Raw genomic sequence first — 12,254 nt, forward strand, 5'->3', positions numbered from 1 at the left:
TATTGGCTAAGGATTAGATTAGAACTTAGATAACCAATTAAATCTATTGTGGAAAAACAAACATGCATGGATGTCAACCACTCAACCCTCAAACTCAAACTCTGCCAGACCAACTCTACCTAAACCACATTACATTGCCACAATAATATATAAGTAAAGAGAATCCTAAAGAACAAGGGGGGAGGGAACAATAGTCAAATAAGGGAGATACAAAGGAAGAAAAAAAAAAACAGTATAAAACTAGCTGGACTTCTACATCAATGACAAATAAGGAAGATTGAAGCATAGAATAATAAGATAAGGAAGATTGGAGAGAAAAAAGTAGAGTAGTTTTCAAGATACTGCTGCTGCTGCATTCTTCTTGGCCAAGTTGTGTTTGTTGTTATGCATCCACACCTTAAGGACTCTCCTCTTGACACCAATCTCTTGGCAGAATTGCTGCACCACCGACTCCTCTTGCTTCTGCATCCTCCACCCTACTTTTTCTGCAAAGCTGAGCATCTTCTCTTTCTGTTCTTGAGTGAACTTGGTTCTGAACCTCTTCTCCACTAGCTGTGGTGGCCTTGGGACAATTCCACCACCACCTTCTTGCTCATCAGACTCTGAAGGGAGTGAACCCCCAGCCAAGTTGTAAGACATTATCATTTGATGGTGAGATAATGGAGCTTGTGCTGCTCTAGATGAGTGCATGAAAGCTCCAGTGTGATAACCCAAGGCCTCAGCAGGGCCTAACATACCACCAACCTTGTGTGGGTTTGGACCAAGAATGAGCTTCCTTCCCAATCCCATTCCTACCCTGTTGAGATGTGGGTGGTGGTAGCAGTCACAAGAGGAGGACTCACCTTCAATCTCTTTCCTATGGAAGTTCCTGTGACAGTTGCAAGCTGAACACTTGAGGGCTTCAAGGGTACCCTCTTCTCCACTGGGCATGAACTCTCCACACCCATCTGTGGCATTCCCTCCCATGGCTGCTGCATGGTTCTTGAGGCATTCCCTGTACCTGATCAACACTTTCTTGTAAGGCATGTGATCCTCTAGGGCTGGGGTTATGGGTCCATTAGACGGAGGCTGTGGTGATGATGAAGAAGGGATAATGTGGTTGTGTGGAGGAGTGGGTTCATGATGGATCATGTGTCCATGTCCCCCAGCATAAGTGCTGGTTATTGGAATTGGGATTTCTTCTTCTTGACCTGAAAGATCCATCTCTTACTCTCACTCTCTCTCTCTCTCTGTGTGTGTGTTTGTTTGTTTGGAGACCAAAAGAAAGAAAGAACAAAGGAAGAAGAAGACAATTAGAGGCCAGAATGATTAAGGGTAGAACTTGTTTTTGGTCTGGGATTCTTGAGACTTGTCTTCAGGAATGTCCCCCCTTCTTGCTTTCCATTTCTTCTCCCCTCTGTAATGACCCACTACAGAATGTAAAGACCTCTGATACTCTTTGACACCATAATATTACCTAAATAATTAACCACTAAAGCTTTTCTTTTCTCTCTCCCTCTCTCTATTGATTCCTCAACTTGGCGGTAGTGGGCATGAACAAAAAAGATCAGTCTATATATCTCTTCTCTCTAAAGCTAATGAGAGAGAGAGAGAGAGAGAAGAAGAGAGTTAACAGATTAGCCAAACCATACAGAAATGATGGTGGAGGAGCTGATGAATAAGGAGTAAAAACTCTCTTCTTTTTGGTTTTTTTTTTTCAAACTAGAAATGGAAAGTCAAGGGGGAAAATGATATGAAGACAGTCACAGAAGCATGAAATATTTCCTCTGATCACTACTGGCTACAGGCTTTGGTGGATTAACAAAGAAATGGACTTCCTACATCAGCTTCTCTGCAAAACTTGAACTAGAAAAAAAAACAAACACATTCAACAGCTAAGACACAGGTTTTAACAAAGAAGAAGGAATAGAAGCATTGGAAATTAATAATAAAAAAGAAGAGCAAGTAGGATGGTGAAGGAGAAGAAGAGGCAAAACTTGAGAGAGAGAGAGAGAGAGAGAGAGATGAGAAAATGAAGATGGGTTTTGTGGGTGGGATTTCTAGGATGTCAAGCACTAAGCAAGAGCTTATAGTAGTAGTGAAAGAGCACAAAAAGGAATTGCCGGTGTGAAAGAGAAGGGGGACAAAAAAAAAAGCAGGTTTTTACAGACAAAGAGGAGGACAGATGGTTTGAGAGAGAGAGAGAGAGTGACGAGAAAAAAAAAAAGTGGGGTTTTTGCTTTGCTTGCACTATCAGGCATCAAGCTTACGCCATACAGAGGCAGTGGTGTCAGAGACTGTAATAGAGAGAGAGAGAGAGAAGATGAGAGAGAAGCAATACAGAAGCAGTGGTGTCAGAGACCGTAATAGAGATTAGAGAGAGAAAGAGAGAGAAAGAGAAAGAGGGAGACCCCCCACGGAAGAATTTTGGAAAAGAAAGGCATTAAATCCTCACGGAAGAATTCTAGAAAAGAAAATGTCTTAAAATTTGAAGGGAAATACCAAAACTTCCTTATTTAAGAGTAAGTTGACTGAAAACCCAAATATTATTTTAAGAGAACTTTACCTCTCACAATTACCTTTTTACCCCCTATTTATATATATATATATATATATATATTTATTTATTTATTTATTTATTTATTTAGGGGTAAAAGATGTTGTTTGGTCAATGAGAACACACGCATTGTATTAATATGGATGGTTTTTTTTTTTTTTTTTTTTTTTTTTTTATTTCATAGGATACAAAATGGTAAATTTGCATGCTCCTGTGTCAAGAGTTTAGACCCAAGAACCACACGATCAATCAACATTTTTTTTTCTTTTATTTATTTTTTTGCAAGAAAAAATGGCTTGTAGGCAATGTGACGATTGTGCCTAGACACATGAAGGACAAAATTATTGCCCCACCCTCGTGAGATGAAAAATCCCACCCCTGTTGTGTGCATTGTGCACACTCTCATTGCCCTCGTGCTAGTGTAGAGGTCACACAGCCTGGTAGCTATCCCCCTATTTCTTATTTTCTTTTTACACAATTTTTATGCATGACTGTATATGTACATAGTTGTGCCTTTCAACCGTTGGATGGGGGTGGGGGCAGAAGTGTAATTGCACATCCCTCTCTCTCATCCAACAGTTGAATGCACGATTGTGTAAGTACACGGCCGTGCATTAAACCTTTTGTTTTTGTTTTTGTTTTTTTTTTTAAATGTCTTCTTAACAAAGGTGATATTTGTTCAACGGTGAAGGAAAATCCCTTGACTGTAGTTTTCGTATATATAGACTGTAGAGGGTATCGCACAATAGTGAAAGATATGTTCGACCATTTATAAATAAAGAGATGTTTTAAGATCCTTTACGGGTAGCTGAACCCTTCCAGTTGGGTGAAAGAAAACTTTCTCCTAATACATTTTTGTTAATATGCATAAATAAAAAATCATAAGCCTTAGCCTATAAATAATTAACCACAAGTCTTGGTTTATAAATCATTACCAAAATGTTTCTTTTATTTTATTTTATTGGCCAATTATGTCTATATTTAAGATAGTGTACTTGTATTTATATATTCTTCAATTAAATTATTCTATAGGGAAATTGGGTAAAATAAACTCTTGCCATTTGGGGAGGGGGAGGGGGAGAAGAGGAAACCTGAAAACTTCAAAGCAAATATAATAAAGGGAGAATGTTCTCTTGTGCTGTAGGGCAGGTTGTGTCCAGGCACATGGGTCTGCCACTTAAGGGGGGCAGGATGGTTATTGCGCCCACCCCCATGTGTCTAGGCATAGCTTGCGTTGCGGCACATAGAACAATGCCCTTATAATAATTTCTTTTGCTTTAATAAATTTTGACGGAATGAATATTTTTTTACATTTTTTTTCCTGGATAGAAATAGCTGAATCTGTTAAATATATTAGCTCTAATGGATTAAATTACTGAATCAAAATATTTACTGAAATTTTCTACAAAAGAAAAAGAAAAGAGGGCATGGGTGGGTGACTCATTTATTTGAATGAACAGAATGGCCCAAACAAAGTCCCCATGATGTCCTTTCCAATATTTGTAGGACAACCAACTGGTGCTTCACCCCAAAGGAAAGGATAGGTATCATATGGGTCTAACATTGCAAGGAAGAGGGAAAGAGGGAGTACCACCTACTAATACTGGGCTTCTCTCTCTTTCTCTTTACCCCCCCAAAAAAAAAAAAAAAAAAACTAGCAGTAACGGCTCTTTCTCTCATGTAAAATACTATTATACGTTCAGGTGTAGAAATTGACAATATATGTACCACCACCCTTGTTCTGATGCTTAGATCTTGAACCTTTATTAGTGAAAATACCCGAGATTGAATCGCGTGATTCCATCTCATGTGGTGGGGTAAGTGTGTTAATCGGTTGGTTTGGTTCGCTTTTGATCAGACTGAATCAATTTTGGTCTCAATCAGATTCAGTTTTCATCTGGTTTTTAGTTATCGGTTTGTAATCGGGTTACTATTTGGTTCAGTTCGATCAATTTTCAGATTTATTTGGGTCTTGATCATCTTGGTTTGGTTTAATTTAGGGTTTGATCCGGATTGACCGGTTCAGGTACACCCTTTTTTGGTGGGGTTATAAAGCATGGGTGCGAAATACACCCTAACTGTAGTACAATATGTAATAACTAGCGACCCCACCACCTTCCTGTTCCTGAAATTATGGTACGTACAATTGACAGAAGAGGGTGATTCAGAAAGCAACCAGTGTTCATTCTAACGTGGGATTAGAATCTGCCAAGAAATAAAAACATAAGGATATATTTGTCCCTATATATTATGGTCCTTCCTAAACCTTGTAATAACGAGAGCCTCGTGCGTTGGGTACGTCTTTTTTTTATGTTAACTTGAATGTTCTCACAAATCACGTTCAAGAAAAATGCATGAATCATATATAGCACTTTGCATTGGAGAAATTTTTGTTACAATACCTATTTATTTCTCTAATTAATGGGAATCGATTCACTGCGGGGCTTTAGATGCACCCGAAAAGATATCATGAGGGTATTTTGAGAACATAGTAAAACCCTACAAGGATTTGTAAACCCAAGATGTTGTGTTGAAGGAAAACCTTTTTTCTTCATTAAACTTTTTGTTGTCTTGATTGATTTGAAAAAAATTGACTCAATTGAGAATGTTACATGCCAAACATCTTTATATATTTTCTTACAATTTTCTTGAGGAATTTATATGTGTGTTTTAAAGTGAATGCATGATTGTTGGGAAATTAATCGCTATTTGGGTTTCTAGAGCTTGCACATGCACGTTGGCCAAAGGAAGCACACACCAGGATGGATTTCCACCATTTCATAGGGGGTGGTGTGATCTTTTCACATATTTCTATATCTAAGTGTAGGAACCATGCAGGCCACACGACCTGGTAGCGATCTTTACCCAATGATTTATATATCCTTTTGTAATTTCAATCCAAATCACTTTATTCTTCATTATCCATTTCCTTTATTCCATCTCACCACATTTAAAGTCTCTTCTTTTTATCTTTAAAGATTTTGTTTTATCTCCTTTGTTCATCTTGTATGATTAGTAATTCTCCTTATCAACTTGGCCATCTTGGGGAAAATTATCATTGACAACAACAGATATTTTCCTTTTCACACTAAAATTGTTGGAAAATAATCTTATTTTTAATTGTCATTTTAAAAAAAAATTATATAATGTAGTATTTAATGCATTAATGAAAACGGGTTTTCAAAAAATTAAAATTTACTCAATGCAAATATTTAATATATTATTTATGTGAAATAATAGAAATTACTCTCATTGAAAAAAAAAACACTAAAAAGATAAAAAGGTCAAAAGGTACATTAAAACTTTTTTTTTTTTTTCTTTCTCTTTCACTTACCTTGGTTAAAACAAGATTTTCCCTTAAAAAAGAGTTAAAATTCCTGAATATGATATTTCTTTTTCCAATGCTGCTAGTATTGTCCATTTCCGCTTTATCTTCGTATTCATTGATTTTTCACTTCACTTACGCTGTCCACATGACATGTGTAAAAATTTAATATAAAATTAATAAATTAATTGTGGGACCTACATCCCATGACACATTTCATGTAAACAGTAAAAGTGAAAGTGTTTTTTTTTGGTAAAAGTGAAAGTGATTTAATCACTTCATGTACGTGTAGATTCTATTCCTTCAGTTTTCTCTCTGTCACCAGAATTGGTCGTCGTCCATTACCACAAAAAAAAAAAAGAAAAAAAAGAAAAAAAAGAAAAGGTTTTCGTCGATTCAGATTTGATCATATTCTGAATCAACTGGATCAGCTAGGAATCGGCCAATTCCACCTAAATTGGATCGGGGTGGAATCGGTTGGGAAAATAATATGAAAAAAAAATAATAAAAGGTAACAAATTAATGACAAAAATCTAGAGTCTCAGCGATTACTATAACACCACCTCCCTCTCTTGGCTAGAAGTGTAAATTGGTCGGGCAGGTCGGTTTCGGTTGCGCTTAATAAGTCTCCACCATTTTAAGATCTCGCACCATTTTTGTCCGTTTAAGTAATCTGTCCGCGTAGGTCAGGGGATGGATAAGTTTCTATTTTATCAGTTTATCACCCATAATCGGGCCCAAGGTAATCGAATTTATTGGACTAAAAAGGCAATAAAGGGTTAAAATCAGGTTAAATGTGCTTAAATAGTTTAATTGGGATATAAATGGTTGATTATCGATTGGTCACATTATTTTATTGTTTCTGATCAGGCGACCGTTGGGCCACTCCCTTCATGCAAGGTTTCACATTTTTTTCCCAATCTCAGCCGTCCACGTGTTATGCATTCCCAAGCTTTGTTCGAGTATTTTGTTTATTTATTTTTAAAGGGTGATAGCACGACATGTTGGCATCATGTATGTATTCAGATTGGGTGGATTGGCCGATCCATATCAAGTGTAACGGCTCCGCCGATCCAAAATAGGCTGTTTTGGATTAGAAAGAGCAATCAGGATCGGCCTCACTATAAAAATACTAGTTTTATAGCCGATGATTTTTACCGCTCCTAAAAGTCTTAAAATTGCCACCAAAGGCTTTAGTGGCAGTTTTTTTTTTTTCCCCAAGGGGATCCACCACTAAATGCAGCGCCACTAATGTTTTGCAATTCCGCTCTCCAGCCGTGGCGGGAGCTCCAACCTAGCCAAAGCAGGGGTTTTGGGTCATTTTTGTGAAATGATCGAACCCCATGTTTTGGCTGGGCTGGATCCTCCAACTCCCTCCACGACTGGAGGAGAGCCAGATTCATTGCTTCGTGGTGAAAATTAGTCATCACCCGTGTACGTAACCGATCACCCCGCCACCAACCGGTCCCACTCCTGAAACTACCCTTCAATCGCCCCATCAAGTTGCCCTCGCCCCTCCCCATCCCCTATCCCCTTCCCCCTCCCATGAAACTCCTCGCTTATCCTTGCCTGTCCCATTACTACCACCACCCTCCTCTTGAAGCTCCTTGTCATCCCTCCCTCCCCTACTCCACCCTACCCTGCGGCCTTTTCCCCACTTTTGCCAAACCATGCTCTTACACCACCAAAATCTTTTGCAAAATGTAGGAGAAAAGGGAGGCCGGGGGAAGAAAAAAAGGAACCCCACCCCACGGCGCCTCTCCACACAAAAAAAAAAAGATAAGGCGAGTGTGAGAGAATTGAACCTTATGCAACATTGGCAAATAATAGAAAATGCAGAGAAAGATGATGCTCATAACACCGACATCTATAGATCGTAAAGATCAAAAACCTTAAAATTCACCCCTCACCAAATTGCCTCCTTCCTCTCTCCATATCCCATCCCTCTCCCCCGATTATGTGGAACTCCCTCATCATCTCTCCATAAATCCAATTGGAGAATTGTAGGAGATTCTGCTTGAGATGCTGAACGGGATGATACAAAGGAACTATTCAGCTGTTGATGTCATCGGATTGACAGTTGGGGATTTGAATGCTGCAGTGATGAAGTTGTATGCTACAGAGAGCCAAAGTCCCCACCATGATTTGGCGGGTGTTTTAAAGTTGAATGAAAGTGGCCTTTAGCTGCGGTATTTTTTTTTTTTTTTTTACCGTGGTTAAAGGTTATATACCTTTGCATTTATTTAAATAAAAAAATTCCATCCATCAGTGATGCTTCTATTAAATCACCTCTACTCATACCTCTTTATTGGCATTAATGTTTTACTGCCAATGAAGGTTATACACCTTTCCACATTTAATTAAATAAAAATCCTATCTGTCATGGCGCTATCTCTACAGAAATACCGCCACATACCACTTTAGGGGCGGTAAATTTTTTTTTTTTACCACCGATAAAGGTTATATACTTTCAATTTAACCTAATAAAAACTCCATCTAAGTAGTGGGGCTTTTATTAAATCGCCTCCACACAGGCCCTTTAGTAATAGTATTTATTACCGCCACTAAAAATTATATACCTTCATATTTAAGGACCCAAAATCGATCCAAAATCATTGAAACACAAAAACTGTGCTGGACCCAGATTCAAATTTTTAGAACAAAAACAATGCCATATAGAGCCAAAAAGTCTTGTAGAAGCATTGTTTTTGTGCCTTTTTTTTTTTTTTTTAAACTGACTTGGTCAATTCCATGGATTCGATTCCTTGAACCCTGTTTACTATCCCCTTGGGAGAAGTGCAGGGAATGTTCACGTATGTGAGCGTACGTGAACAACTCATAAGTATTCAGATAGAATCTATTCTGTGAGAATGTTTCAATTGAACGGCTATGAGTTGTTCACGTACACTCACCTACGTAAACATTCACCCCTCCCTTGGGAGGAGGGTGTCTGTTAAAAAGGACTATTTACATATAAAAGACGGGTAATAGGGTTCACGGAAGTGAAGATTGAATTATTGGATAGTTAATAAATCTAATTTTTTCTCTCTCTCTCACTCCCTCCTCCCAGGTGGTATTGAGAGGAGATTACATTAATAGAGCATAAGCTGATTACGTGGTAATTAAATTATTCATGCTAATCATGACACACTTGGAGGGAATTCCAATTAACTTTCAAGCTAGTGTTGTCCTTACTGTTTAGAATGATGTGTGGTATAATGAGGTTTTATTAAGCTGATCATCTTTATCATTAATAATTAAAACAAATAGGCTCTTGATCCAAATAGATTATTAAATAATATATACTAAGATCAAGACAATAAGATATACTTAATTCTTCAAATTTTAGAGATTTGAGTTTGCTTGGAAGGGAGGAAATAGACAAAAGTAAGCTTTGAGGAAGCTCTTCCTCTTTTTTAATCCTTCCTTTCCCATGTTCTTAGGTGTTAACGATGTTTTAAGATAAAAAAGGGATGCACATGTGGGCACTTAAAGAAACACAAAGTGTCTTTCCGCTCTTGCTATTACTAGTGTCTTAGATTAAAAACTTGTTTAATCTCTTTTGCCATCTTTAAGGGATTCTAATTATCACAATCCTCTTTCTTCATTTCATTGGTAATTATATTTCATCTTCTAAAATTACGTCTCTTCTATTCCTATCTTGTTTTGATTGGCTAACATATTCTTTTATTTATATTTTTAAAGAGTACCCTTATTCGTTTAGGCATCTTTTTCAGGTGTTCGTTCGCATGGATTCAATAAAATTAATTTGAAGCAGGGTTAAGTGACCTAAATAGGGAGAAGGTTCTCTACACTGTCAATGTGGAGGAATCTTCCATGCCTTTCTAATTTGATGTAAGAAATAGTTTTATCAACAGAGACCCACATGATCAGGAAGGAAAAAGAAAATATCAATGCGAGACCCACATGGACAGGATATGAAAGAACATAAAAAATACCTCCGCACTTCTGGAGCAAAAAAGTTTCAACTTCAATTTGAGAACGAGTTTTTCTTTCCTTCATCCATGGTGAAGAGAAAATCTATAATTAATCCAAGGGATCTAACCCTCTCATTTGACTGAGAAAGGGGATTCCAGATATTCTACTAGAGGACTACAATTAATGATAACTTTTGCTATTGCAAGAGTTGATTAATGAGATTCAAAGGCTCAACTCTCAAGTCACCATAGATGAATCTGAATGAATACAGGAAACCTTTCACCTTACCTTTTTGGAATCGCTGTTTTGTCCATTTCTCTTTTCGGGAAGTATTTATTTTTACTTGTCGTGGGAGCTAATGTACCCTATGACTTATAAGAGGGTAGTTGTACCTATTCTCATTTCCTTTGGCATGTGCTTGAGGACATGCCCTCCAACTGGACATGTACCTTGGACTGGAAAGTCTAAATCATAAATCATTGCTCACTTCATACTTACATCCATGCCTCTTTCTCTCTCTCATCATATATTTTGCTCGTGAAGGTAATGAAATTATCTGTGAGGCTAGCAAATGGAGTCCTAAAGTAGCTATTGCTTGTGATGTATGAAAGGAGATCAAATTTGAATTCCCAACAATGGATATACTTTGTAATCAAGTAATTACTCTTTGTTTCCTTAATTGATTTGTAATTAAACTCAACACGGCGTGTGAGTTATCGTGTTTACTTCAGTATTCTTGGATTGGTAGGGCTTTTTTGTCCCACTCGTCTCAGTCTGCTGGCATGCCACAAATAAATGTAGAAGAGATTCGATCTCCAAAGGCAAAGGCATACCCTTGGGGAGCATGACTCCTGTCCTGTGCACACGAAACCAATGAGAGTGCGTGCTTTGGCATTCATGTGGGTGAGATTTCCGCCTTTCATGGAGGAGGTGATCATTTGCCCCCCTTTGTGTTTGGGTATGGAAGGTACACTCCCTCCACATAAAACTTTCTTCTATATATATATATATGGAAAAATGTTCTCAGTTGGGGGGGGGGGGGGGGAGGCTACTCCCAGACATAGTGGGGGGCAAAATGATCATTGCGCTCCCATGAAAGGCCAAAATCCTGCCCCCGATATGTCAGTGCACACGCTCTCATTTGGGTGCCGCATGCACGTGGCTCCTGCGCTCCCCCACAAAGAACGCTCCCCTATATATACATATATATATATACCTTAATCAAAATGTAGACTCGTCGAGTACACATATGAACTAACATAAGGTTACAAATTATTTAGCATCTTGAGGGGTGTTAAAAAAATAGTATTATTTCACATGTACACTAAAAAAATGTGTATGACAATGATACCTTTTAGTAACAACATAATGATACATGACATTCAAATTACTTTTGAAAACTCTTTTATATCCTTATCTTAATGAATTTTTAGGAATAAGGCAAGGAGAAATTAAAAGAAGGTGCGAAGTTATATATATAGGGTTCTATGAATAAATGACATAGGGGAGCAAACCAATGAGGAATGATAGAATGGTTTTTTACATAGGAGGGTAGCAAGGTCATTCCATATGAGGAGGAGAGAGTGCTAGTATAACTTCCCCTTCTGGCTAAGAGAACTTGTTTTCTATATGTTTATTGACTTGAAATTTTAAGAATTAGAGAAAGTTTTCCTCCACCCATAGAGAACGGTTCACCTATCATCCTAGGGTTCACAAACCCCTATAGGATTTTATTATGTTTCCAAAATACCCTTCCGATGCCCTCTCCCACCCCGAGGTGAATAAGATACCATTCACCATAGATGGAGAAAAACTCGACTCTTAGGAATTTAGCATTTTTTTTCTTCCTGATTTTGTTTGGGTTTTGGAGGGAGTAAGGTATAACATGTTATGCCATTGCCCACTGGCAAATTTTGGAATAAAAAATGCTTTTGGGTTCGTTCTCATTTTCTTTCCTTCGGATATAATCTTCCAAGAAATCTATGCTTCTTTGGTAGTCCGTGACATTTCATTTTGGGTCAGACTGAGTCCAGACTCTCGTGACTCATGAGAGTCCAACTCCAAACAGCCAAGAATTGGTCTGAATTTCGTATTAGATTCTGTCATGACTATCAGTCCAATTGGCAGATTAGGTTTCCACCTTAGTACAGTTGGGGAATCCTATACTCATTTTCTTTTGTTCTCACTTCTGCACCAAACTCTGGTTCAAGTTAATCGTATGGTTCTATTCACAATGTCATAGGTAGAAATCGAATCATTTATTAAACGGTTTACACGGTTTCTATTATAGTTTCATAGAAAATGGCACACTCAAAAACCTAATTTCATAGAAAAGACATTTCAGACTATTAACGAGATATGTAGTTTAGGTTATTTATTTTCAGTACCTTGCCATGCATAGTATAATCTCAAATTTCTTTTCCAAATGATCTTGAACTACGTTCGACTTGATCC

At 37.8% G+C, this 12,254-nt stretch overlaps 1 protein-coding gene across 1 annotated transcript; it reads right to left on the reverse strand.

Annotated features, from left to right (window-relative positions):
- On the reverse strand, positions 1-1,416 carry LOC122669367 (zinc-finger homeodomain protein 4-like). The gene is made up of 2 exons (XM_043866120.1): positions 302-1,416; positions 1-209 (listed from the first exon to the last, which is right to left on the reverse strand). Exon 1 carries the CDS (start codon positions 1,201-1,203, stop codon positions 334-336), a length of 870 nt encoding a protein of 289 aa, XP_043722055.1. The 5' UTR covers positions 1,204-1,416; the 3' UTR covers positions 1-209; positions 302-333.
- Between the last annotated feature and the right edge of the window lie 10,838 nt (positions 1,417-12,254).

The sequence above is a fragment of the Telopea speciosissima genome, chromosome 7, assembly GCF_018873765.1.
Source record: "Telopea speciosissima isolate NSW1024214 ecotype Mountain lineage chromosome 7, Tspe_v1, whole genome shotgun sequence".
Classification (NCBI taxonomy): Eukaryota; Viridiplantae; Streptophyta; class Magnoliopsida; order Proteales; family Proteaceae; genus Telopea; species Telopea speciosissima.